The following is a 25,807-nucleotide window of genomic DNA, read 5'->3' as shown; positions in this document are numbered from 1 at the left end:
AGAAGGAGCAGTCCGGTCAGGTCCCCATCCATATGAAACAACGATCCGCAAAATCGACAAATGACAGTTTGTTGCAAGCGATGCTGAATCGTAGATACCGGCTTTTTTTTTGTACAATAACAATAGCATTATGTTTTCTATGTAGGTTTAAGGTCCGTATGCTCAGCATGTCTCTTTCTGGGCTGGTTTGATCCGACTCGTCCATGGGCTTGCTTCCTCCGTCCGCGCGTGCATAATACATGGTGCAAAGGGATTACAAGATGAAGAAAAGTATAAGACAGCGGAAGAAAAGAGTAGAAGTAGAGGAAGAAGTCGGACGACCCAAACGTGTGTCGAGCCGGACTGTCCAAAGCCCATCCATCATTGCCAGCCTCCAAAAGCCCAAGAGCAACCCCAAATTGCCCAGTTGGCGAACCGGTTTAGAATATCCAGTAGCCCCCACCCAAGCTGCTCTCGTCTAAAGAGGGGAAGGGGGTAAGAAGGGTTGCCAACCAAAAAAGAATCCCAGTCATACATGATCTTTTTGTCTGCCCATTAGTGTCATGAGATAGACGCATTCCTTTAACCCGTGCCAGCCACGAAACCGAGATGTTTGTCATCGATTGGCAGCCTGTTACCCCAAGTATACGTCGTCATTAGTTTTCCGGGCCCATGCCGTCTCTTGTTTTTGTTCCCCCATTCATAACTCCCGTGATTGAATCAAGAGGCCATCATTACAATATCTTTAGTCGAGGTGGATCGTGCCGAAGGCATCGTCCGGTAAGTGATCCGGGGCCATGTGCCTCCATAGGCATGACATCCTCGTCGTCATAAATTCGCCACGAGCGGTAGGACCTCAGCCAGCAATGGCTGTCGGTGGACGAATCTGGAGCCAGGAAGGCGCTTTACAGCGTTCTGGTGAAATCGATCCATGAGTGGGACCTGTAACTGCGCATTCTAGCCAGCGATTTAAGCCTTGCGAGAACGGGCAGTAGCGGCGCTGCTGGGGCGGGCGCCAGAAGCCTTGGCGCTGACGATATCCTTAGGGTCGGGCAACGGGGCCTGAGACATTCTGCGAAGAGATTTGCGAGCAGTGGGGCGCTTGGAGTCCTTCTTGTAGGTGGCGAAGTAGAAGGAGATGAAGAGGACGAGGTAAGAGCTGAGAATGCCAATGCCGGAGAAGGCGGCAAACTCCTCGCCAGCGCACTTGCCAGCATTGGGCATCCAGGGGAAGTAGGTCGAGGTGAAATAAGTGTAAGAGGCGAAGTAGACGAAGCCTGTGCGCGCAAAAGAGTTAGCGTGGGTGACGAGGCCACTACGTACGAGGGAGAGGCTTACCAAGATCAATGACGAACTGGATGATCTGGAGACGGGTGATCCACTCCTTCCACCAGATACGGATGCCACGCGCGCTCTGGAAGTAGTACCAGTACATGACGACGTGGACAGTCAGGTTAAGGGTGATGGGAACCCAAGAGACGGAGGTAGAGCCGATCAGCTGGGTGTAGCAGAGAAGAGCAGTGGCGCCATGGTGGTAGCAGTGGAGGAAAGCTGCAAAATGTTAGGAATCGTCGTACGACATCGTAATTTCTTCTTTAATGGCAACGTACTGAGGGGTTTCTTCTTGAGGAACAAGAAGCAGGTATCGAGGAGCTCGAGGTACTTGGTGAGGTAGTTCAACTGGACAATGTTAGTCTGCCGACCCCAAAGGCGCATCGGGCGGTGAGCCGCAACATACGTAGTAGAGGACAACCAGGGGCTGAGTCCAGCCGCCGTCAATGTGGCAGATGGCGTGGAAGATGCCGCCACGAACAACGATGGGGAGAAGCTGCTCAATGAAGAGAGCCAGGAGAATAGCGCTGATGGCGGTTAAGTAGAAGTTGTGGATCAGGAAGAGCGTGCGCAGCTTGAAGGGCTCGCGGTTGCGCATAAGCTCACGACCGCCAAAGATGATGGTGTAGTAGATGACGATGAAGATGCTGGTCTCCTTCAGAGTGGACATGGGCGTCTCGCCGGGAACGAATCTGAATTCCTCGGCAGGGTAGCCGGCGACGGCCTCAAAGGCCTTGCTGAAGATGGGCCATAGGTGGATGCCGAACGGGCGGTCGAGGGTGGGCCGGGGGAGGCTGTCGAGGAACGACACAGGGCTTGCGGTCGCCATCTTGAATGCGCGCAGTGAGAGATGTTGACAGAGTGGTTGTGCAACAATCGAAGCCGAGCTGGACGGGTGCTGGGGGGAAGAGGTCAATATAGGGACGGCAGGAGGTGGAGGAGCGTCGCGCGACGGGGGAAAAGGGGTTGGGGGGCTCCGCGTACGGAATTCAGGGACTTGTGTTTGTCCGGGCGAGGCACCAAAGGCGGCAAGATTTTTGTATTCGAGGCTCGGAATCCGCGGGCGGGCCACGGGGGAGACTGGTCGAGATTAGGCCCAAGATCCGCCGCCAAGAAGTCGGCCACGCAGTAGTTACGGCCACTTGTGGTACCTCTGCAGAAAGGCGGACAGTGAGCTTCTGAGGGTCGCAGCAATCACGATGTCGACGTACCACGTCCAAAAATGAGCGTTGAAAACGGATTTGGAATGTTTGGAGTGACAAATTATGAAAATCAAATCTGCGTGGTTCGAGAAGAATTGAAAGAGTGCGCAAGCAAACGAATAACCAAAAAACGAGGTTGATGACTTCACATGTCGATGGCAGAAATTCGATGTACCTTTGTTGACAGCATGGTGCAGTGCGCAGATGTTCCAAGGTCCAACGTGGCCGCTAAATTTCAGCCCTTCGCGACTCCAATTCATGTGTTACAGTTCCTGGCGGCCACATCCATCATCCATGCTCGGGACAAAGTTAATGAACACCCCAAGAGCAAGTATCCCCGGGCAACCTGGAACCTGATCTGAAATCCGATACTCATCACAGGACAGGGGAAGCTGAGAGTGAGGCAAGGCTCCCAGGCTGACGGCGGTGACTTCCCATCCACGGGCCTTCCATTCCAATACCTTACGCAGGCACTTCAGTTCTGTGTGCACTGATCTCCCGGGGCCATGGCACCCGCCCAGTCAGCCGCATGGACGGCACCGCAGTGGTGACTGCTACTCACTGTGAATGCGACCGTTTTTGGGCGGTAGTCAACAAAGTGGAAAAGGGGTAGCCACCCACCCAGACGCGCCCAGCCTCCAACGACACTTGGCTTTTCATTTCCAGTTCCTGCATGTGAAGTTCCCAAATTTGCCATTGCAGCTCTCACCACCCAATCACCTTCCCGAATCTTTGTCTCACCGCGCCGAACTATCCAGTTGTACGGCACCAGTATGTACGGACCCAAGACCTCGGAAATCGGAATAGCTGCTACCACTCATGACTGGTTGCGACGTCGCCAGCGAGTCTGTTCTCGAGGAGTGATGACCGAACTGATGACACCGGAGTGGACACGGCGAAGCCCGTGATGAGGTTGCAGTGTGGTTCAACAACGCAGAACTTCACTTTCGTTTTAGCGCGCCATCAATCGTGTCTCGTGCCTGTTTCGCTGCGACTCAACGCGGGCTCCATCAAAAGGGGCTTGTCCTACTGAAAACCACCATGCCCGTTGAAACACGGATGAGATCGAGAATTGACTCGACACTCGGGGATACCCTTCTAGGCCGTTCGACGTTTACCAAATGCCTACGGTGCCCCTACATCGGATACCTCGTTCATGATGCGGAGCGTTAACAATCGGACCGTAACGGGCCAGCTCTTGATCGAACGATCGGAGTCTATACCGAGGTTTCAAACTTTCAGGAAGGTGAGAAGATCTCGACTGCGCTGTCAAGAACCTTCTTGATGGGATCAATATGAGAACGCTCCAGGTGAACCCGGACCAATTTTCTGTGAGAAGCTGGATAAATGGCTTGCCCTCCAGCCGATTGGGCTCACCACTTGGCTCAGTGCCACGGTAAGGCATTAACCAGCGAGGATAAAGACTCGGTCGTTCAGTCGAGTCCATGTTTGATGTCTCATGGCTCTCGCCTGCTCAATAACCCCAACCCACCAATGCTTCTAGGCGCGTTTCCTAGGTTCTCTCCGGACTCCGGCCCATCACTCATCCATCCACACACACGAGACGTGCACTTTAAGATGACCGGCCATGTGCCGTTTAAGACATTCGGGTCAGCAGTCGGTTTCTACTGTGTAGAATGATGTCTTCGCAAGTCTCCGGCGTCTACTGTCACAAAAGACGTCTGAACCTAGAGGGAAAAAACAATGGATAGATACCTAATAGGTACGGTCAACATGACGATGACTTGGATTGAATAAACCGGAACGTACTTATCCGCAACACGGACAAGCACTGTCTTGTGTGAAAGGCCGACCCGAGCAATACGCACTGGTTGCATCATAGCTGCAGGAAGGCGTTATACCCCCCGGTTGTTGGACTGGACATCAGCCCCATTATGAAGTTAAAGAAGCCGTTTCAAGCCACTTCAGCCACGGCTGGTGCGGAAAAGTGGGCTGTTTCTCGTCCAATTGCATAGAAAGCTCATGTACGAATTGGTAAGGTGAGCTTAGAGAGCTTGTGCACGGACCCTTTTGTGGCTCGTCCAGAGGTACTTCGAGGGCGGAAAAAGCACAGCTAGTCAGCTAAGCGAAAAAGACATAGCCGAAGTATTCGAATGGTTCGATGCAGTGCAATACCGGGAGACTTCCAAAGCATTTACGACGCACACCATCGAACCTCGACCTCGTTAGCATCAATTGAGACCATCCTCTCAGCTACCGTACCTCCCTCTACGTAACGTGCGTGCCTCCTCCGTCCCCGCCGCCAATTACCGCCTTGCCTTTTCTTCCCCCCGGTCTTCTTCGCTTTCCAGTTCCAGCTTCTTACCGTGTGCTCTTAATTTTCATCTCTAGTAGCCCCCTCGGTCCCTCCGTCGCAATGGCCTCCTTCTTCCGCACTGCCGTCCGCGGCCCCTCCGCCGGCCTCTTCCGCGCCGTCGCCCGCCCCCAGCCCGTCGCCGCCCGCGTCAGCCTCTTCAGCACCTCCAGCCGTTTCCGCTCCGAGCACCACGAGGAGACCTTCGAGGAGTTCACTGCCCGGTGAGTCTTGCCCCCGGCATCCCGGCCGGGAAGCTACTACCTCTCCGAGCTCCCGAGGTCCCAGGCCCGAGCTAGCTACCTGCCCGTCCTAGCTCGGCTTCACTATGACGTGATGCCTCCGACTCTGTCCCCCTTCAGCCTTAGCCAGGGGCACCTCTTCAACATCTGCATGCGTCCTCGAGAACAACCCAATTCTAACCTGCGCCTTTTCCCACAGCTACGAGAAGGAGTTTGATGGCGTCCAGGATGTTTTCGAGCTTCAGGTATGCACCACCTCCCGTGCTCCCATCCCACCTCGACTCCCACGGCCTACCCGACGACGCACCGCTTGCATCCTCGATCAGAGGACAATTGTTCCACTGGTGGGATGAGGAGCAAGAAAGAAACAACGTGACTGACGCTGCCATGCCGAAATTAGCGCAACCTGAACAACGCTTTCGCTTACGATCTCGTCCCCTCCCCCTCCGTTCTCGCCGCCGCTCTCAAGGCTGCCCGCCGCGTCAACGACTTCCCTACCGCTGTCCGCGTCTTCGAGGGTAAGAGACCCCGATCCCGTCATAGCATTATCACTGCCACCTCCGAAAACCGCACATCGCAGCCATCGACGACCTGTCTATGCGCCAATATCATTGTGCTGGAAGACTCGGGTGGATAGGGGACGACACAACAGTTTTGGGCAGCCAGAACCATGCTGACAACGGGCTTTCTTCATAACAGGCATCAAGGCCAAGGTTGAGAACAAGGGCCAGTACGAGCAGTACCTCGCTGAGCTCAAGCCCCTTCGTGAGGAGCTCGGCATCACCCTCAAGGAGGACCTCTACCCCGAGGAGGCCAACTAAATTTAGGATCAACGTAATTTAGAAGTTGACATGATGATCGATCACTATTCAAACGACCAGAACCTTTTGAAAGTGGACGAGAGGGGAAATGAGAGAGCCACGAGGTGAGAGAGAAAGAGAGAGGAAAGGTTGTGTGACACGGAAGGCGTGCGTATGTGTGTTTGGAACTCACGAATAAGAGAGAGCACTATGCGCTGCCGCCCTGATACTGTACATGTTTCTTAGACCAGAGACTCTTATTGCTGGAAATAAGGGCATAGTATATCCAAGAAGGGGTTTAGAGAGATGAATCGACCGAGTTCAGACTATTTGTCTACGCAGTTGGATAAAAATAGATGATAACAGTTGGTTTCGGTTGGTTGTGACGCTTTATATCATACGATATGTTTGAACAACACAGTGAGCGACGAGAAGAGAAAATACATGCCCTCAAAATGACAGTGATGAGAGACTCACCGTAGGATTCACAAAGTCAGATGCGGGTTACATTCTTCATTCGGATGGTCCAGCTTCACAATTTCTAAAACTCTGCTGTTTCCTTATGCCTAGTATACGTATCTAGAGAAGGTAATCTGGCCTTAATTGCGCCGAGTGCCTCAAACCTCTCTCCATATGCATCCCTCAACCTGCCGCAAATGCAACTTGGCTACCATCGTGCCTTTAAACAACATGAAAAAGGAAACGAGAAAAAAGACAACTGATCTAATAAAGCCGTGAGCTAAGGGAGACGGGTATTGTGTAAAAGTCCCTATCGGCTATAGAAAACAGAAAAGAAAAAAAGGGAGAAAAAGGAAATAGCCAATGTGTGTGACAGAAGCAATAAAGCAAATAACCATTCCACCATTGTCAAAGAATTTGACAATCTCAATCGTTGCCTTGTCTTCTTCCCCTAGTGTGTCTTACCATGAAAGAGAAAAACAGCAGCTGCGACAAACAGTCAGCCAGACAGCCAGACATGATGTTTCTTTTTCAAACACCCATCGATTTCGCTCTCCGACCCCTTCTCCGGCCCCGGTTAGTCTGGCTCCCAGTCGTCACGTCCTAATCACGCAGGTGCCCCCACCGGGGATTGAAGTTCATGCCTCCTCCTCCTCCGTTCCCGTTCCCATCACTAGCATTACCCGGCGCAGGACTATTACCCCGGCTACTCGCCGCCGTGTCCGCCGTGTTGTTGTTGTTGTTGTTGTTGTTGTTCCCAGCATTCCTGCGTCCGACCGTCGTCCGCGGACTCCGCGGGACGCTAGCCTGGCGGGTCTCGCGCCGTCCGCTCTTGAGATGGCGCAGCTCGGCGCGGGCGACCTCCAGCTCGCGTTCACGGTCGCGGATTAGGGCGCGGTACTCGTCGTTCTGCTTGCCCAGGAACTTCTTCTCCTGGTCGGCGTTGATCTTGTTTACCGTCACGACGTTCTGGGAGGCTTTACGCTCGAGCTCTTCGATCTTGCGCTTGAGGGCGAGGTTCTCGTTGTTCAGCTCCGTGTGCGCATTGGAGGCGTTTTGGTAGGCGCTGCGGCTGTATTCCATCTCGTTGGTCGTGGTGGCCATGCGCTTCTCGAGAGCGGCCAGTTTGGTCTTGGTTTCTGAGAGCTCCTGCTCGGCAAGGGCGAGACGGGATAGGTCCGGGTTGGAGGAGTTCGCAAATTGTGATTGGTAGTCGGCTAACTTGGCTTCGAGCGCTTTGTTCTCCCTCTTGGCCGTGTCAAGGTCGTGTTTGCTGGCTTCGAGCCGCTTTTGGGCTGCGGCGTTGTCGTCGACCGCCTTCTTGCACGTCTTCTCGAAGGTGCTGCGGTCGTGCAGGGCTTCGGCGTACTTGGGGGTAAGGACATCCACCGTGCGCTTGAAAGATTCCAGTTCAACGCTGAGGTTCCTGGCGAGCAGACGGGTTCGGTTCTCGTCACTTGCTTCTCGTTCAAGGTCTGATTCTAGCTCGAAGATCTTGAAGGCGAGAGCTTCAAGCTGCTCTACTGAAATCTCCATGAACTGTGTTGCCGGCCTGCCAGGGTATTTCTCCAGAGTACTCCTCAGCAAGTCGGTGATCTGGGATGGCGTGCTATTCCGAGGTGTCTGGGTCTGAGAAAGCCTGGCTCGCTTGGGTGTGCCAGCATCGACTTCATCCTGTGGTCCGGTTAGCGTGCTACTCATGAGATGTGATGGACGTTTAGGTTTTGAAACTTACCAAGTGGCGCTTACGGCCAGTGGCATCTCTTGAGGGAAGTACATGCTGAGCTGACTCCATACGGTCCTGCGAATTCAACCAGCCATCAAAGACATCTGCAGGAAGAACTTGCGGTTCCCACGATAGATCGTTATCTGGGTTCTGCAAGAGGCAGGCGAAAAGCTCGGCAACTTTGTGCGGCTCATGCCCGTCATCTGGTGGGTTTACGAACAGCCTTCTCGCTGTTGGAGTGGCGATCGCCAGAGTAAGGGCGTTCTTCTTCTCCAAGCCGCTCAACTCATGTTCCATTTGGTTGAGTTGGAGGTCAACATGCTCTAGACTGTAGGAGACTACGAGAGACAAGACAACAGGAACCAGGCCGGAAGGCAGTCTGGTTGATCTCGTCTCGTGATCAAATTTGATAACCACGTCGATAGGTCCACGAATGGCGGACAAATCCTGGTCTGGTGAAGCCAGAACCACCCACAACCCGTCAGAAGTGTCATCAGGCGAGCTTGGCTCGTCACGCCCAAGAACATTGTAGTTAAAACCAGGTGTAGAGACTACAGCTTCCAAGTAGTCAAATGTCCTGCCAGGTCGGCAAAGGATGAGAACTCGGGCATTCAAGTCTCGGGCTAGGTGGAGAAACTCATAGATGAAAGAAAACTTGGTGTTAGTTCCCGTTGCGTGCTTCATCATTTCGGTGGGCGTCATCGCCGGGATGGTGTCCGCATAGGCTGGCAAGTCGCAGAGCTCGCCCAGTCGCTGGAAGATCGAGTCGATTTTTGCGGTGAGGGTATCGCTGGGCACCGCCGGGTGAGACTCCCTGAAGGCCTGGCAGAACTCCTCCATAGCAACTTTATTCTTGTCGATCGTTTCGAGGTACTGGGGACGAGAATTCGCCGCCATCGGTAGGGTGACCAGAAACTCGGTTAGCTCCGATTCTTCCTCCGGTTCCTCGGAGTCCATGTTCCGAGATGTGTTGGTCATGTCTTCGTTATGATGATTGAAATCGACCTGTTCGTGGGACGGAAGGGCATCATGGGCGGCTGATACATCCAAATCAGAAGGGGCAATAGTTGCAGGCAACTCGTCGGACGCTACATGTTCGTGGGTTTCGACCGGCTCTGGAGAGATATCGAGCTCGGTATGCGGGGCGTTGGAAGTGAATGGGAGTCCCAGACTACGTCTAAGCTGATCAACAGCAGAGATGGTCTCACCATTGGAAATGACAGATCCCGGATGCAACCCAGGACTCGGATCGATGCTGTGAAGAATATTACCTGATGGCTGAATGTCCCACGAATCCGTCGGATCAGGGTGAGGCGCAGGGAAAACATCGGCAGGAGAGATTGCCATCGGTTGTTGTTCCTGCTGCTCAGGTTGGGTGGTATGGAGGTCTAGATGCGAGGCTGGCGAGGTTAAGAGTGTGGACGGCTCGTCGGACTGCTTGCCGTAAATCAAACGTTGTAGCGTCTCCGTTGCGGAGAGCTGAGGCGTCTCCGTCGAGAACGCGTCGTCCATGCTGAAGTTAGCTGTCTCGCAGTCTTCGTTTTGATTAGGTGTGTGGGTGGTTGAAGAGGTCAAAGTGGGCAAGAAAGAAGAAGAAGGGGGAGGGGTTATCGGATTATGAGACAATGCCTCTCGGTCGAGTCTGTTTGTGTTGTCAGAGTGTGACTGCTTCTGGTTTATGTCTGGTGCACGCAGGATCATATATGATGATGCTGGCGGCTCTGTGATGCCACTTGGCCACTCTCTGGTGCCACTGACCTCTTTCTGCAAGGTGGCGGGAACGACGTCGCTCTCGGTTTGGCTGGTGAGGGCCGCCCGTCCAGATGGTGTAGAATTCTCGATCAAGCTCGAGAATTCGATTTGACTGCGCAGTTGCTGTGAAACGCTGCTTGAAGGGAGCAGAACCTGGGCGGCCTGCGAGGGAACGCTGTTCGAGGTTGGGTGCGAAGCAACTGTTGTGTTTGTGGTTTCAAGTTCGTCGTTTGCGGGGCCTTGGCTGCGGTTATCGTGGTTTTGGCTCACGGCCTGGCTAGTTGAGACGATAACTCCCGACTTGGACGAGATCTCTTCTGCCAACCAACCGAGTTCGACTTGCGTCAAGAATCCTCCAGGCGGGGAGCTGCTCAGGTTTGAAGTAAGCTCCTGTTGATGCAAGGCCTCCTCGGTCGTGGTTTGCTGGTCGCTGAAGGAGATGATGGACTGGGGTTCAACCTCCAAGTGATCTTCGATCTGTCTGGACGGAATCTCGGCCCCAGACTGCGTGAGCTGATCCTGGGCGGACGCGAAGGAGGAAGACGGAGTAGGAGCGCTTTGAGAGTCCCGATCTTCCACGGCTGAATGATAATCGCTAACTTCCTCTTCGACCGGAAGTTCTGGCTCCTCCTGGGTCTCCTGTGGCAGGGATGGCAGGGAATCACCCAAGCTTTGCGAGTCGGGAATCGTCCGTTGGCTGGTTTCTTTTGTTGGCGCTGCAGGTTCCTGATGCTGCGAGGCGGGCTGGGAACTGTCTTGGGAGGAGATAGTGACAGGTACGAAATCGGACGGGTCGACGGTGGGTTCGCGCGGAATCTCAACAGCAATCTTGACGGGCTGAATGCGAGGATTGGCGCCCGTGTTGTCCTTTACCTGCGCGTCGGCGGTCCGAGCTCGCTTCCGTGGCTGCTGCTGCTCTTCGGCTTCCTCTCGATCCTGCGTGAGTTTGTGCTTCTGACGGCGGCGAACAATTGGCAACTCGTCCTCCTCGTCTTCCTCGTCCTGGTTTTTGTTCTCTTGATCGGGTTCGTCGTCGTCGTCGCTTTGCGGTGCCTTGTCCTTGGTAGACTCCCAATGAGCGATTGCGGCTTCGGTCACGTACTCAGCTGGTTCCTGTAAGTGCAGTGGTGGTTAGTGTACTGTATGTAATAACGTAGGTAATAGGTAGCCACAACATACCCAGGTCGGCTCAAAGCTCTCTCCAGTGTTGGGGTCGTTAGCCCAGTCGATGTAGTAGAACAGCCGTCCGTTTTCGGTCTTCTCTCCAGCAATGCGCCGGATTTGGTAGTACGTCTCTGACGATTCCTTCTTCGGCTTCTTGGCCTTGGTTGACTTTCTGGGGCGCCCTCTGGGCATGACCCTCTCGATCTTGATCTTGTCGGCGATGTTCCTCTTGGGGGCAGGGACACGGCTGCTGCGCCGGAGAGGTGTTGAGGGCGGATCTGACGGCGCGCTTTTGTCCGCGGTGCGCTGTGGACGCTTCGTGCTGGTACGAGAAGATCCGATTTGTGCAGCCTCTCGTCTCGCGGACTTGTGGAGCTTTCTTCTCCAAGCTTCGTGTGCTGCGACGGCGTCGTCGTTCTTTAGGTCCTTGGAGTTGACCGCGGATGGTTGGGCGAGGCTGAAGTCGCCTCCTGCAGCCGCACTGCTTAGACACAAGTCAGCCACTGTTTGTTGCCGCTAACGGTGCCATTAAGCCCCAACTCCACCACAAAAGGCACCATGATAGGCCAGCCTTCTGCAGAGCAGCACTGACAAGCCACTGAGCCGCTGTAACTGAATGGCGGACCCATCCCATTGATTGATTGCATTCTGAACCATCGCATTGATCTTCCTCTCACTAAACAACATCCTCATGGGAATAGCCTCGACACTTACTTTGACGATTGCTGAGCCTTATCAGCCTGCGAGGTCTTCTTGATGGTTGTCGGGGCCATCTTGGGACTGGTAACTTCAGAACCTCGGTTCTTCCTCTTCGGCATTGAGGTTGTTTGTTTGTTCGGTTGTTGTTGCGGTCTCGAATGGTTGGTTTCTTATGCGAAGATTCAATCTCAGAACGTGGGACGAGTTGGGAAGAGCAGACAACCGAAAGGAGAAGAAAATTATGGCTTCACGATTCTTGGTAGATTTTTGACTGTCACTTCTCGCCAGTCGCATCCTATACAACTGCGGGACTTTCACGGCAGAGACAATGGTAAGCCCATTTTGTTTCCATCCGAAACATCTCGCAGCCCCGAGATCAGATGAATCACTGCGGCAGAGGCTGGACCTTCGCGAAAAATTCTGTCAACCATTGATCTTGCTGAATACAAATTCCCTTCACACCAGATGGAAGACTCAACAATACGATTCTATTGATCATGCATTCGACTCGTCTTGGCATGCCTTCTTCCAGCCACCCTCCCAAGCGGTCGCCGCCATGAGAATTGGCGTGAGCAAGTGGGCAAAGTGTGAGACCATCATCGGTGTGTATCTGAGAGCCAAATGCCCCTCACTCTTCCCTCACCTCAGTTATAGGTTTTAGTGCTTATGTGTCGGTCTAGAAACGACTCGGGACTTTCTGACATTTTGCTGCGCAGCAACAACAGAATGAGCCAGCAAAACCGAGAGCCGTATCGTCCTCGCGAACACTCGGCGTGTTTACTTGCGAGCACGAGCTCAAAGGTTCAACCTTGCCTACTCCGTTTGAATTCCCCGCTCTATGTGTATGCCGATCCGTTCTGCTTGTGCGGAGATATCCAAGCAGAACTCAAAAGGAAGGGATCCATGGTGGTTCACCTCCTACTCAAAGAAGCTATTCTGGGGAAAACGTGGGCTTGAGGTTGGACACTCGGAGTTCGGAGCTCTGCGGATTACCTACATTCATCGCTCACACCCAATTGGACATTGACGTTTCTGAACGTGCTAGGTAAAGCTCCCCAGCTTCCTCAAGATCACTATGTCCCTCGGAACACGGCAGTGATAAGGAGCAAGGTACACTTACGTCACTAATCAGGGGTCGTTATCATAGACTAGGAGGGGTAGGACAGTCGGTACGACCTCAGTACCTTTGTGTTAACAAGTCGGATCGGTAAGGTGGATCTACACGACTTGGAAAACGAACTTCCTATTTCGGTTGGAGGTAGATTTTGTTGGATTCGATGCCCATGGAGGCTACAAATTTTCTCCAGCCTCCCGCCACAAAAATACGGAAATGTCCCTCTCGAGTCGGTGAAGCTCAAGAGAACAATCGCTGAGTGGTCTTCGGTCAAAGCTCATAGCAGTTTTTAGCTTCTCACGGTCACCTACCATGATGGGCCTCTTGTGGTGCTCTGTGATGGCTTTGGCCGTCACGCCAGCCTTTGCTCATCCAAAACAACCAGAGCAACCTCCTCACCCACACCACCAAGACGATGTTTCTTATCCGGGCTCTGTCTCTGTTTTCACTGTTCCTGCGGCTTTCCCAACTTCGGTGTTCTCAAGCTACTATGGTGAGATGACATGATGAATGCTTTACACCAATAATCAAGAGCTCCCTCTAACTCAGATATTCATATCTCAGTCAAGCCCGGTCCGACGAACCAGCCACAGCCCGCCCTATACGATCCTGTTCTGAACATCACCTTCCCATCTAATCTCACGGACCAGAAGCATGTCCCAGATTCTAATGACGACCCGGTGATTTTCCCCCAACCTGTAGCCAATCTTTCAGATGCTACCGGTGAAGCCATTGTTTCAGCAGCTGTCTCTGAGATCTTGCGAATCTTCGAGAGCAACAACACCGGAGGATCAAACACATGCTCCAAGTGCGTTGCTGCCCTGGCGGTGGGTCAGATGGTAGCAAAGCTGGCTCCGACTCGCTTCCCGACTGGCATGGTATCGCTATGTCACAAGCTCATGTTCAGCACATACAGCAGTTGCGAGCTCACGTATGGCCCCAACGGGTCCGGCGCTTCTTGGGCACAGATCCTCGCGTATGCTGATGTAGCGGGACTCGATGGAAAATACATCTGCTCGTATCTTCGCAAGGGCACCTGCGATTATCCCACTGTACAATCCGTCAAAGCCAAATTCCCTAAGCCTAAGCCTAAGAAGCCTGCTCAGCCTCGTCGGAGTGGGAAGACGGTTAAGGTGTTGCACTTGTCGGATCTTCATCTCGGTGAGATGACCAACTGATCCATTTCCCAAGCGCTAGCCATGCTAATAAACATCTAGACCCTCGATATAGCGTTGGATCCGAAGCCAACTGCATATCTTACATGTGCTGTCGGTACTCTGAACCACCAGCAAACGGTACCGTCCCCGAGATCTCCGTCTCTGCTCCTCTCTTCGGCTACTACAAGTGCGATTCCCCGTTCTACCTGGCCCTCGCCGCCCTCCAATCCATCGGTCCCTTAACAGGTACATCCTCCAAGAACCCGCCCGCCTTCTCCCTCTACACAGGCGACATGATCGCCCACGACGACGAGAACCAGGCTTCTCGCACCTACGTCGAGGCCTCCGAACTTGCCATTTGGGAGATGTTCAAGGCCTACATCGGCGGGCCCATCTACACTGCTCTCGGAAACCACGACACGACCCCAGCCGACTACGAAGCGCCCCACGCCATCGACAACAACTCCACCCTCGGCCAGCAGTTTTCCTGGAACTACGACCACGTCTCCTCCCTCTGGGCTCACTACAACTGGATCTCCCCCTCCGTCGCTCACCAAGCCGCCACGCACTACGCCGCCTACGCCGTCTCTTCTCCGCCTGCCCACCCAGGTCTCAAAGTAATCACTTTGAACAGCGACTTGTACTACCAACACAACCCGTTCGCGCTGCTCAACGCTTCCAACCCCGACTACAGCGGCATGTTCTCCTTTTTGATCGACGAGCTCCAGTCCGCCGAGGATAAGAAGCAGCGCGTCTGGATCAACGCGCACATCCCCACGGGGTGGGACGGCGGCAGCGCGCTCCCGAACCAGGCAGATTACTTTTACCAGATTGTCGAGCGGTACAGTCCGCACGTGATTGCCAATATCTTTTTCGGGCATTCGCATGAGGACCAGTTCACACTTTACTACAAAAACAACGGGACGGATCAAAGAAAAGAAAATGGGCTGGTGACGGGCTGGGTTGGTCCCTCCATGACGCCGCTGCAGAACTTGAATTCGGGTTATCGCATGTATGAGGTTGATACGGGGAGCTGGGAGGTTATGGAGGCTTATACCTTCTACAGCGACGTGGGCACATACACCAACCTCGATGGGAAAGGAGAGGGACCAGGAAAAGGGCCGGTTTTCGAGTTGGAGTACTCGACTCGCGCTGCCTACGGGCCAGCGATCAACTGGCCGAGCGACGCACCGCTTAATGCTACGTTCTGGCATGGGGTAACGGAGGCGATGGAGCGGAATAGGACGCTTGTTGAACTGTTTACGCAGTATCAGGGGAAGAGCAGTTCGAAGAGCAAAAAGTGTGAGACGGAGGAGTGTGCGAAGGCCAAGATTTGCTATATGCGCAGTGGAAGCACGGCGCTGGGCAAGCAGTGTAAGTCGGGGTATGGGAGTGTGCAGTAAGCTGGGTGGCTAGCTGGTGTCTTCGCGGTGAGGACAGGTGGCCAGGATGGCTGTTTTTGAATAAGTAGGGGTAAAATCAGGAGATAGGATCAAATGCCATTAATATTAGAAGCTGAAATATCCTGAGTTGTTTTTACTTAAATGTCTTGAAGAAGAGTCGTGAAAGAGAGAAAGCAACGGAGCGGTATTGTCAACGCCCATTCTTGGCGTCACGGTCGATTTGTTTACTTACCCCTGAGGTTCGCCCCACTCATATCCAGCCCTCTACAGCAGAACGGTCAGGTTCGCCGAAGAATGCAACGGCACAATCACAGCAGCACAGAACAGCCCAGAGGTTGTTGCTCTTTGGGAGTTATTGGGATTTTCAGTATTGATGGTCTCACGTAGATCCTGTCAAGAAAGGCTGAAAAAGAAACACAAGTCTATCATTCAATCATGAGCAGAAAAACAAAGAGGTATAAGGAAACAGAATACCGCAACCAAGCCCAAAAATCGCTGTTCCCAAATCGTTTGTGTTCAGCATCCACCAGCAGAAGCCTTCCTTCGATGCACAGACCCAGATTCGTCCTCCGCGCGCACAACCGGTGTTAACTGAAAAGAAATTCGTCATGCCATTCCAGTTCCAGAACCTCCTCCCCCCGTATCCTTTTGAGATCCGCCAGTTTTGAGCTTTTGTACACCGGTAAGAATACGCCCCCATGGAAGTTGTACACTGAATGTTGATTATCAGCAGTCAATCCAACGATTGCGTTGTTTGTACCTGATTGTAGGTCGATGTAGTTGATCACGTCTCAAGGACATCTCTTTCCTCCTCCGTCGGAAGCGCAGGCGTCTCATGAGTGGGGAAGTCTTCCCCCTTCTCAAAAGCTGCACCTGGTCCCTGATAGCTCGGCGGGGCGATGGTAATGCTTGGCTGCGTGGGCAGTGGGCTCGGGGTCTTTTTTTCCGTAGTCGTCAGCGGCACGTTCCCTCCCTCTTCGTCAATCGTCAGGATTCTGCGTACCGAGTTCGTTCCGGTTGTACTCGCTCTCAACGGCTTCGGACTAAGCACCGACGGAGACTGGGCAACATAAGTTGGCGATCTTGCGTCTTCGGACCCAAAGGGAAGTGCGCGAGCCGGGATCTCTTTACCCGCTGTCCCAATTGCCAATCCCCCAAAAGCAGGTCGCTCACCGAGCTTCTGCAACGTTTCTTGCTGGTGTAGCGCGAGCTTCTCAAGCTGGGCTGCGGGATCCTGTAATCACAATTTCTGTTAGCCAACCACAAGGGTGTTAGAGGCTGCAGGATATTAGCAACATCTAATGCGTGCATGTATACATACCCATTCGGATTGCGCTGGTACGCCGGCGGCAGCAGGGAACTGTCGCGCATTCTCACCTCTCGAAGATCTCGGTCCTTGGATGGGCGCGGGGGTGACAGGAAGGCTTGGACGGTCATCCTCGGTCGGGAAGTCAGTCACCCTAGAGCTTCTCCTAGATCTGCTCTGAGCGCGACCAGGACTAGTCGGCCTCGACGTGGCTGCCGCCGAGCCCTTACTTCCGGAGCGGCGGTGCTTTTGCAAAGCGTCGACATATCGGTTGATTTCGGGTACATCATCCCAAGCATTTCCTCTGGTTGTGAAAGAAGTCCATGTGTTAGCACTTCCGGGGGTCGTGGGTGTAACAGCCTCGCTCTTCGGCTCAATGGTTGGCGATCTGGTAGCTGATGCCGGCGTCACAATTGACGCAACTGAGGGCTTTCGCTGCTCAGGAGGCGGTTCGGCAAAGACCCTAGTGGGTGCAGGTGCCTGCTTCTCCCAAGGGAAGATTGGGGCGGTTTTCTGGGTCGGCGCCGCCTCGGGAACCTTGTACCACATGTCCTTGGGCGGGCTGGGATACCGCGCAGGCGCCACAAACTGTTGTGTGCTCGAGGACATCTTGTAGTGCGAGTTTGGGAAGTTGGCGGCTTCCGGCTTGGAGCCAGCTGGCGGGGAGTTTCTTGCAGCATCCCAGGATTGCCCGTAACTGTTGTAGGTGTTGTAGGGGGTAATCTGGTTCTGTGTGCTGTGGCTCTGGCTCTGGCTAGGAGGGATCTGGAAAGAAACGTTGCGCTGTTGCTGTTCACCCTTTACGAACTTTTCAACAACATCGGTAGTCTTGTTGGACTGTTGAGCATTGGTCAGTATATCGTTTTTGAAAGACATATCGTGTGGAAAGAGCAGTTGGGACACTCACGTTGTTGCGGTAGTGGCGATCGTAAACGGCCCACCATCTACCGATCATCTCATCGTAGGTTCCGCTTCCGGTGGTGTGGGTGCGGCCCTGAACCCACGGCTTCTCCGAGCCAATGAAGTGGACCAAGTTGATGCTCGATTGGAAGTGTTTATAGGCCGGAATGTACTGGTAGTGGGCGGAGGGCGTGACATTGTAGGTGAAGCTCAGGCGGTTGTAAGTGTTCCTGAAGTGCATGTTCAAGAGACCCTGATCGGCACCGTCGAACGAGATTCCTCTCTCGGCCATAGCCAACAAGGCGTAGTAATCACCCATGTTGGGCGCCAGAACCATGACACCAGTGTTGAACAGGTCGGGCCAGCCGATATCGGGAGCGGCGGAGAAGGCGTGAGGGAGGTCGAAGAGCTCATCGGGAGCCCTATAAGCGACAACGTCGGCATCGATGTAGACGATCTTGCGGAACTGGGTCTGCTTCCAGAGGTTGATCTTGGTGAAGGCCGAGTGCAAATCAGGGCGGTTCATGAGGAACAGGTTGGCCGGTCGGTCATTCTGAATCGTCTCGACGGGGATGACATAGTCGTAGACGGTCTTGTAAGGAGTTAGCCACAAGTTCTACTTTGGACATTGGAATCGGACAGTGGCTGGCGGTCTTACCTGAAGCTGTTCCACAACCTCGTTGGAGACGGTCTCGGGGGTGATCAAGATAGCGAGCTTCTTATTGGTGCCGGAATCACGCAGCGAGTGCGCAAGAACAAGTGCGCCAGGAAGGTATCCGTCGTTCAAGAGAAGCTATTCAAAAAGAACATGTCAGCTGTTGCGATTCTTCGCGGAAACTGAAGTGTCCGAGTCTGCTTGCGATATGCGCACTGCAAAGCAGAGACTGCGATTGGACAATGCGGCAGTTCATAGATGCGCGAGCACCAACTAACCAAGTGCTGCCAGCCTCTTTATGGCACAGATGGTGCAGGAAGGAGGGAGACAATGGGATCAAAGGGAGGAGAAAGACTTACACTAGCATACACATCCTCTCCTTTAGTGATCGCCATTTTGACAATCACAGAGGTTCGAGCTGTGACTTTAAGAGTTTAACGGCGAGGGATAGCAAGAAATGGCAGATGTTCAATGACTTGCTTGAGGTGCAGTGGTGCCTTTAGATGTTTGAAGAGAAGAGGAGGAGCAATCGGCACACAGGTGGGGAGAGCAAGCCAAGCGGTGTTATAAGTAAATAAATAAAACTTGGCGAACAAGACTTAAGTACCTTAGGTATGTTACCGAAGATTATCAGAACATCCAGTCAAGGAGGCTGCAGTGTGGCAAGGTTAAGAGGTTGCAAGGTTAGTCTGGGATGGCCGAGATGGTGGTCGAAGAGGGTAGGTAGGTAGGTGGGAGTAAGGCACAGACAGAAGAGAGAGCCCCAACCGTGGTGATCTGACGGCTGGGACCCGACCTCAGATTCCACCTCCATCTCGTCTGGTTGGATGGGAAGGCGGAAAGAGCGAACGAGGAGGACGGGATTCTGGACAAACCGAAGCAGGTACGTACACAGTACATCACGCACGCGATGCCATCATCAGGCGGGGCAATATTCAGAATGCTCTGGGGAAACGAACCATTGGAGTGAGGGGCTTGCCCAGCGCTGCCCGAACCCGGACCCTTCTCGGCGCCCCTCATCTAAGCCTCTCGGGTTAGGCTGCCCCGGTCACGGTGCGCATTGGAATTGGGGACATGTTGAAGAAGTGGCTCTCGAAAAAGAGTTGAAGACTGGAGTCACTGTTGCAAGGGTTTTCCTTGGGCTTCCCTTCCTTCTCTTTCCAACCACCCGGACGAGAACCTTGATACCGCCTCCGCCTCTCTCTCCTCATCCCCCCCTGGCTTGTGATAGCGTGATGCCATCCTCTCTGTCGCTTCATATGCCATTGCGTCCTACTGCGGCCTCAATTGCGTCCTTGTTGCAGCGTGAGGCTCCATTCAGAGCGGGCCCAGAAATCCGGCGAAAATTGAATGGAACAACGGCCGATACCTATCGATCAAGACCGTCTGTGAACATTACAGTTAGGCAAAGAGACGACCGCTCGGCCATGGCTCCCGTCGATATCATATCAGACAAAACCCATCAGCGAGAGCTCCCGATGCTCCGACAGGCTGGGGACCCTGAGCCTCACGGCATCAATGCATGTTGACTGTGACCCAAAAGCATCAATCTCAACATCCCGATATCGGCAGTCGTCAGCTCTTTCGTGAACAAGCATGACAGGCTGCGGTGGGCTTCCTCGATGATAGGAAGAACACAGTTCGACACATTTGGACGCCAAGAGCCGTTGTGAAATGTCTCGCTTCTGGCGATGCATGGCATTTGCTTCCAGTATCTCTGATGGGAAGTGGCTTGCAGCTTGCTTCCTTCTGGGGAGGGACATGGACTTGCATCATGCAGTATTATCCATGGAAATCTTTTCAAATCAGAGTCCTCACCTTTTTTGATCAGCTATTTTTCTTCATCACTATGATCATCTTCAGCATCTTGGGGTGCCAATTTCAGACCGTCTCTGTCCTTCTGTTGCCACTGATAGCCCAGCTTGCCCAGTAAGGTCAAAGCCGTCAAGCTGCGAGCCTGCCTGACATCGCCCAATCACCATTTCTTTGACATATCATACAGTGGTATAAACTCGAAGCTATTTCGTTACACAAGACTGACGGGTTGACAGGATGTCGATAACAGTTCCCGTTTTTGCCTTCACTCGATAGGGTCGAACATGGCTGACACTTATTTGCCCTACATTCGGTATCGTACATGGAGCTACCCCGCGTCAGCTCACATCTGATGCCCCGCACCACCAAGCCAGGACTCTTTTTGTGCCTGCCTAGTTCTCGCCAGCAGCTTCATGATTGGGTACGACTTATTCACAGTTGGGAAACCTACTCGCTTCCACACGAGCAGAATCCTGTTTTGAAGGCAAGGAGCGTTACGCTCAAGGGACCACATACATGTGTATGTACTGTGCTCTGTGTGCCTAACGCAACATGCCTTCCAAGTAGGTACAGTCTTGCAGTCCGATCTACTCATGCCCGATTCTTGTCGACGAGCCTCTCATCAATGGCAAGTTACAATCAAATTCGCCCTACACCACCATGGATTCAATGAACTCGTACCCGAACCTTACGAGGACGAATTGCCTAACCCGAAGGGCTTTCTTCCCCTTATTCAGAACGAGAGAGATGCTCTAGAACATTGACCAGCTCACTCTGCATGTCCAGAATACGACGGCAACATCTTTGTTATACGAATGAGATGCCGTCATCTAAATCTTTGTGCAACAGCTTGTGTCGTTATGGCTGAACATCAACCATCCAACAACGTCCTGGACCATCTTACTCGCAGCACAGTTCATAGGCTTTTCTCGATTTTCACTCACAAATCTACAAATCAAGGCATTCAACGGACCGACGAGCTAGGACCGACGAGCCATTACCCTTCACCAACAAGCAGCCAGCAATGACTTGGAAGGAGAGGGGAGCAAAACCGACATACCCGCTGGTACGAAGGGAGTAGAGTTGGGCATAGACACAAACACGAAGTCTCTCCATACCAATAGGTTACGGGCCCGAACGAATACAGCTCAGGACTCGATTGTTGTCCTACACTCCTTTTCAGACCGTATGAGACTGAGATTTGACAGGAGCACAGAACGATTCCGATTTTACGCCGGCATGTCGAAGGGTCAAGTTGGCAAGAGAAAGAAGCGTCTATTGAGACGGAACTCGAGGACGCTTGTGAAACCCGAATCATTCCAGAAACAACTCACAACAGGTGCCTCTTGTGATCTTCCTTGCCCCTTGCTCAACTGTGTGATCATTCTAGGCGTAGCTTGAGGGGACGAAGGATGTGGAAACAATATAGACAGATTCGCATGAGGGTCATTCAAAGACACATAGCAGAAGCCGGGGTGTTATTAGAGTTGAGTAGATGGTAGTAATGGTGGAGAAATAGTGAAGCAACAATACAAAATAATTCATTATACATCAGATAATCAATGCGAACAATAATCGTTATACTAGCCAACATGCTCATCGTTGAACTCTTCATCTCCATGAGAACAACAGCTACAACATTCAGATTTGGAAACTTACACTTTACAAGTCCTTCTTGAAAGCATGCTCCGGCTTATGCGTAGTCTCGTAGTCAACATGGACATACGCCCTCTCCACATCCGGCAAGCTCTCCAGCTTCATCTGCAGTTCCTCCGCCACATCATGCGTCTCCATCAGCGTCGCGTCCGGGTCCATGACCACGTCCACCTCGGCAATCAGCCTCGGGCCGGAATGATAAGCCCTCACGGTATCGATCTGCTTGATCAAGGGCGAGTGCGTGACGCACACGTAGGTAATCAGCTGCTGGATCTCCACGCTAGCCGTGACGCCCACCAGCAGCAGGAACTCGGTAAAGGCAGTGCGCAGCCAGATGGCCGTGATGATGACGCTCAGAAAGATGGCGCCCGCAGGGTCGAGCCACCACACCAGCTTGGCGCCGCCGACAGAGGTGAGGATACCGAACCCGTTGACGAGTAGGTCGTTGCGGTGGTCCTGCCACAGGATGCGCACCTGGCTGTACTTGTCCTTCAGCGACCAGGTGTACAGGAAGAGCGAGAACTTGGTCGCGAAGGCGACGCACACGGCGATGACACTGGGCAAGTAGAAATCCTTGGTATCGTCCTGCTTGTCGTGCTGCGCTAGGTCCTGTGCCGAGAAGGCGATGAGCACGACTGACACAGCCGTCATGATGAAACAGAAGGTGATGTTGCCCACCGTCTCCAGGCGGGCTTTACCTGAGGGGAAACGGGCTGGGTCAACACGGTTCACGGCCCGATTGGTCAGGATCAAGGTCACGTTGCTGAGCGGGTCAAAGATTGCGTCCGCCATGGTGGTGAAGAGGGAGAGCGAACCGGACGAGATGGCTGCGTAGAGCTGGAGGACTGTAAGGATGATGTTGGCGATCAAAGAGCCCCAGACCGCGATCTGGAACTTGAGGTGGTCGTCTCCCTGTTCCTGACGCGCCTCGGCGACGTGCTCTTCTACGCTCTTGAGCATGCGCTCGATGGTCTCGTTTTGGGCTTCATAGAAGCCCCGGACGCGGCGGGCTTGTAAGGCGGAGCGGCCGATGGGCGGTCTCCACTTTGACCCGGATCCGTGCGCCTGAGAGCCGGAGCCGGAGCCGGAGTTCGAGGCTCCACCCACGGTGCTGGCAACGCCCGAGGAATCGGGCCGGACGGCGGCATCGCGCTTTCTAGACGTGTTTGCCTTGATGGCCGCCAGCTCCGAAGGCGTCTTGTATCGCTGCGACAATCCGTAAGGGTCGTGCTCGGCGCTGACGAGCGGGAGGCGACCGGTTCGCTGGCTCTCTACCTCGACGTCGCGGTGGCGGGTCACTCCGTGGTCCTCTCCATCCGTAGCTTCACATCCGGTACTACTGGCTGCGGCTCCGTACCTGCCCATCGGAGACGGATGATGGTGATGATGATGATGATGATGTCGATGATGGGAATGCGTATGCGGAAGCGATATTGAGCTGGCCGACTGAGATTGGGTTTTAAACGCGTGCGGGTGGTGCGAGATGCTGTGCGAGAGATCAGGCTCCATGGTGCCGGAAATACCGTTTCGACCGGATCGCGTCTCTTGCTAAACTCGAAGAAGGTTTGGTACGTGGGGTGCTGGTGGGAGGAAGATGCAGGACGCGCAGTATTGATCAGGCGAAGGCAACGAATCGCAAAGGTTACAGGAGGTTAAGTATAGGATAAAGGGCTGAATCCTCGAAGGTTGGATGGGTGAGACGGCGGTCAATCGATAGTCGCTGTGTCGTTGGGGGGCTCAGCGGGGAAGCGCCAGTTGTTCGCCTGTGGTAACAAAGTTCGGAAAGTCGCCGGCCGATCAACCAAATGAATGTCCAACAAATGGAAGCCGTTGAAAGGACGGGAGGCTGGGTTGTGAAGCCTCACAGATGAGGAGGCAAAGGCTATGTTAATTGATCTCAACAACCAACAGAGGCAGCCTGTTGAATCACGTTGTTGGCTCTCCTGAACCTACCATTTCCGCACGTTGCTTCTTCATAATACCCCATTCCCGTTTTCCACTAGCGCTGCCCTGCATAAGGAGGGAATTGTTAATCGAGGGGCATCGACATGCGATTTGCCTGGGCAACGGGGCTGCCCCGGCCGGTCCAACTAATACGCAATATCGAGGTGATGCCGGACCTAACAAACTCTGGTGACCCCCTTGGGGCAGTCGAACAGGTGGTACGGCGTCATCGTGTTCCCATATCGGGTTCACCAATTCGATACTTTGGGCTCGTTATCCGTATGCTGAAGGATCAAATCCTGTCAATATCGCGGTTGGATGGAAAAGTGAGATGGAAATCTGGAGCCTTGGAGTTTGGAAAAAGAGGGTCGTCATCTTGACTGATGATCTGATAAGAAGTTATGGTGGGACATCTTCAGGAGTCAGGGGAGTAATTGTTAAGAGCCAACAACCCACACCGCAGTGGACGGCAGCTCAAGGCAGATCGCTCGAACTGCCAGGTCGAATTTCGAAAGGTCACAAAAGGGAGGCGAAAGGGGAAAGTTCAAATGGTAATTGGTGTAGATATCTTTATATGGCCAATGCTTGAGCTGAACGACAAGCCCAGCTTAAACTCGGGGGTATTCGGAAGAGTTTACGACCTGTTTCAAGATCTTCAAGCCGAGACGATCCCGATATTAACTGGCTGGTGGGGTGCAGTAAAGATGCGATCTTGCAGGCCAAGAGCACCTCCACACCACCGAAATACATATCACATCTATACCTTACGTACAAGACATCTCAATCATGAATTGTACAGTGAATATAACATAAGATTTATTACTCGGTAAACCTGATGATATGTAGCCGGCAAAAAGAAACATCAACTCAAACAACATCTTCTTTCGCCAATCTCAGATCTTGGCCTCAAACTTCGCCGAATCTGAGACCTCGCTCCTCTCCAAGATCCAGTCGCCCACATCCTTGTAGAACTCTTCGCTACAGGGCCCATCAGCATGCAACTGGTGATACCATCCCTCATACCTATTAAACATCCGATCCTTAACCGTGCCCGTAATTACCTGATCATAATACCTCTTACTAGCATTATAATCCGTCGCCTTATCACTGCTCCCATGACCAAACCAGATTGCCTTGATCTTCGCATTCTCTATTCCTCCAGGCGGTCTAATCGTTCCCCTCGTCAAGCCATCCGTGCGATCCAACATGCCCGACAGTCCCTCCAGCGTGCCCGTGTTGTGCATCAGCTCATCCGCCGCGATGCTCTTCTGCACCTCTGGGTCGCGCGACAGGTCCTCGGGCGGGATCTGGTTGACCATCTGGCGATGCGGGAAGAGCTTGCCCGCGAGCCGGCCGCCGTACACTTTAAGCAGATTCGGCTTGAGCTCGGGCGCAAACCCGATGAAGGGGCTCTCGAGCAGCCAGCCGCGCACGCGGCTGACGATACGGTCCTGGTATTGTTCGTCGCAGGCAAGCGTGAGGACTTGGCCGCCGCCCATGGAGTGGCCCATGACGAAGACGGGCGGCGCGCCGGGGACATCGGATAGGTGCGGCTCGATGAAGGCGACGATGTCGGCGATTACTCGCGATGTTGGTCCCGTCAGGCCCCTGTCGGCTGGCTTCTTGACACTGCGGCCCCAGCCGCGCTGGTCAAACCCGTAAACAGCGATGCCACGCGCTGCGAGGGAAGGGAAGAAGCCGTAGTAGCGGTTGATGTGGTCGCTGAAGCCATGGACGAAGATGAGCTTCGCTTTGATTGGTCCTTCGGGCTGTTGTGGCGTTTTTATCGTGTAAGTAAGAGGTCCCATGAGGCAGCTCAAAGCTGAAAGATGTGAGATACGTACCTCCCATGACTTCGCATACAATGATGCTCCCGCAACCTTGAAGGTGCTTTCCTTTTCGACTACCATCTTGTGTTGCTTCTGCTGTAAACGTAACGCGCCGGGTCCCTTGACGTCCTCGGGGTTGATTCGACTCAGGAATTATGTACACTTGGGTCGTTGTTAGTACCAACTGGCAGAGTGACGGCCAAGAGAGGAACAAGTTAAAGCTGTCGGGATATTCGGACAATGAGATGCGAGATGTATGGTCCAAGGAATGTGAAAGGTGCTAAAAAGCGGAGGACCTTCTTTTTAATGACGAGAGGGGTCTCTTATTAAGATCACGTCCCAAAACGTAGTGTTTCCGT

At 53.4% G+C, this 25,807-nt stretch overlaps 7 protein-coding genes across 7 annotated transcripts; 2 read left to right on the top strand and 5 right to left on the bottom strand.

Moving 5' to 3' along the window:
* Nucleotides 1-112: 112 nt before the first annotated feature.
* SMAC4_06641 (uncharacterized protein) lies at nucleotides 113-2,313 on the bottom strand. The gene is made up of 4 exons (XM_003346126.2): nucleotides 1,718-2,313; nucleotides 1,590-1,659; nucleotides 1,318-1,530; nucleotides 113-1,256 (listed from the first exon to the last, which is right to left on the bottom strand). Exons 1-4 carry the CDS (start codon nucleotides 2,138-2,140, stop codon nucleotides 949-951), a joined length of 1,014 nt encoding a protein of 337 aa, XP_003346174.1. The 5' UTR covers nucleotides 2,141-2,313; the 3' UTR covers nucleotides 113-948.
* Nucleotides 2,314-4,685: 2,372 nt separating this feature from the next.
* Nucleotides 4,686-6,244, top strand: SMAC4_06640 (uncharacterized protein). The gene is made up of 4 exons (XM_066090486.1): nucleotides 4,686-5,051; nucleotides 5,269-5,314; nucleotides 5,470-5,587; nucleotides 5,769-6,244. Exons 1-4 carry the CDS (start codon nucleotides 4,891-4,893, stop codon nucleotides 5,888-5,890), a joined length of 447 nt encoding a protein of 148 aa, XP_065946071.1. The 5' UTR covers nucleotides 4,686-4,890; the 3' UTR covers nucleotides 5,891-6,244.
* A 687-nt stretch (nucleotides 6,245-6,931) lies between these two features.
* Nucleotides 6,932-11,451, bottom strand: SMAC4_06639 (uncharacterized protein; the record flags this gene model as incomplete). The annotated part of the gene is made up of 3 exons (XM_003346124.2): nucleotides 10,986-11,451; nucleotides 8,064-10,919; nucleotides 6,932-8,002 (listed from the first exon to the last, which is right to left on the bottom strand). The coding sequence occupies exons 1-3, from the start codon at nucleotides 11,160-11,162 to the stop codon at nucleotides 6,932-6,934; spliced, it is 4,104 nt and encodes a 1,367-aa protein (XP_003346172.2). The 5' UTR covers nucleotides 11,163-11,451.
* A 172-nt stretch (nucleotides 11,452-11,623) lies between these two features.
* On the top strand, nucleotides 11,624-15,455 carry SMAC4_06638 (uncharacterized protein). The gene is made up of 4 exons (XM_066090485.1): nucleotides 11,624-12,000; nucleotides 12,135-13,276; nucleotides 13,348-13,944; nucleotides 14,001-15,455. The coding sequence occupies exons 2-4, from the start codon at nucleotides 13,096-13,098 to the stop codon at nucleotides 15,341-15,343; spliced, it is 2,121 nt and encodes a 706-aa protein (XP_065946070.1). The 5' UTR covers nucleotides 11,624-12,000; nucleotides 12,135-13,095; the 3' UTR covers nucleotides 15,344-15,455.
* A 195-nt stretch (nucleotides 15,456-15,650) lies between these two features.
* On the bottom strand, nucleotides 15,651-19,042 carry SMAC4_06637 (uncharacterized protein). The gene is made up of 5 exons (XM_003346122.2): nucleotides 18,564-19,042; nucleotides 18,208-18,342; nucleotides 17,557-18,141; nucleotides 16,665-17,486; nucleotides 15,651-16,577 (listed from the first exon to the last, which is right to left on the bottom strand). Exons 1-5 carry the CDS (start codon nucleotides 18,597-18,599, stop codon nucleotides 16,128-16,130), a joined length of 2,028 nt encoding a protein of 675 aa, XP_003346170.1. The 5' UTR covers nucleotides 18,600-19,042; the 3' UTR covers nucleotides 15,651-16,127.
* Nucleotides 19,043-21,573: 2,531 nt separating this feature from the next.
* SMAC4_06636 (uncharacterized protein) lies at nucleotides 21,574-23,357 on the bottom strand. Its single transcript, XM_003346121.2, has one exon. The coding sequence runs from the start codon at nucleotides 23,182-23,184 to the stop codon at nucleotides 21,682-21,684; it is 1,503 nt and encodes a 500-aa protein (XP_003346169.1). The 5' UTR covers nucleotides 23,185-23,357; the 3' UTR covers nucleotides 21,574-21,681.
* A 1,061-nt stretch (nucleotides 23,358-24,418) lies between these two features.
* On the bottom strand, nucleotides 24,419-25,725 carry SMAC4_06635 (uncharacterized protein). Its single transcript, XM_003346120.2, has 2 exons — nucleotides 25,464-25,725; nucleotides 24,419-25,388 (listed from the first exon to the last, which is right to left on the bottom strand). Exons 1-2 carry the CDS (start codon nucleotides 25,527-25,529, stop codon nucleotides 24,513-24,515), a joined length of 942 nt encoding a protein of 313 aa, XP_003346168.1. The 5' UTR covers nucleotides 25,530-25,725; the 3' UTR covers nucleotides 24,419-24,512.
* Nucleotides 25,726-25,807: the final 82 nt, after the last annotated feature.

This window comes from Sordaria macrospora, chromosome 2, assembly GCF_033870435.1.
Source record: "Sordaria macrospora chromosome 2, complete sequence".
NCBI lineage: Eukaryota > Fungi > Ascomycota > Sordariomycetes > Sordariales > Sordariaceae > Sordaria > Sordaria macrospora.
The sequence above is the reverse complement of the archived record's forward strand: the minus strand, read 5'-3'. Positions and strand labels throughout refer to the sequence as shown.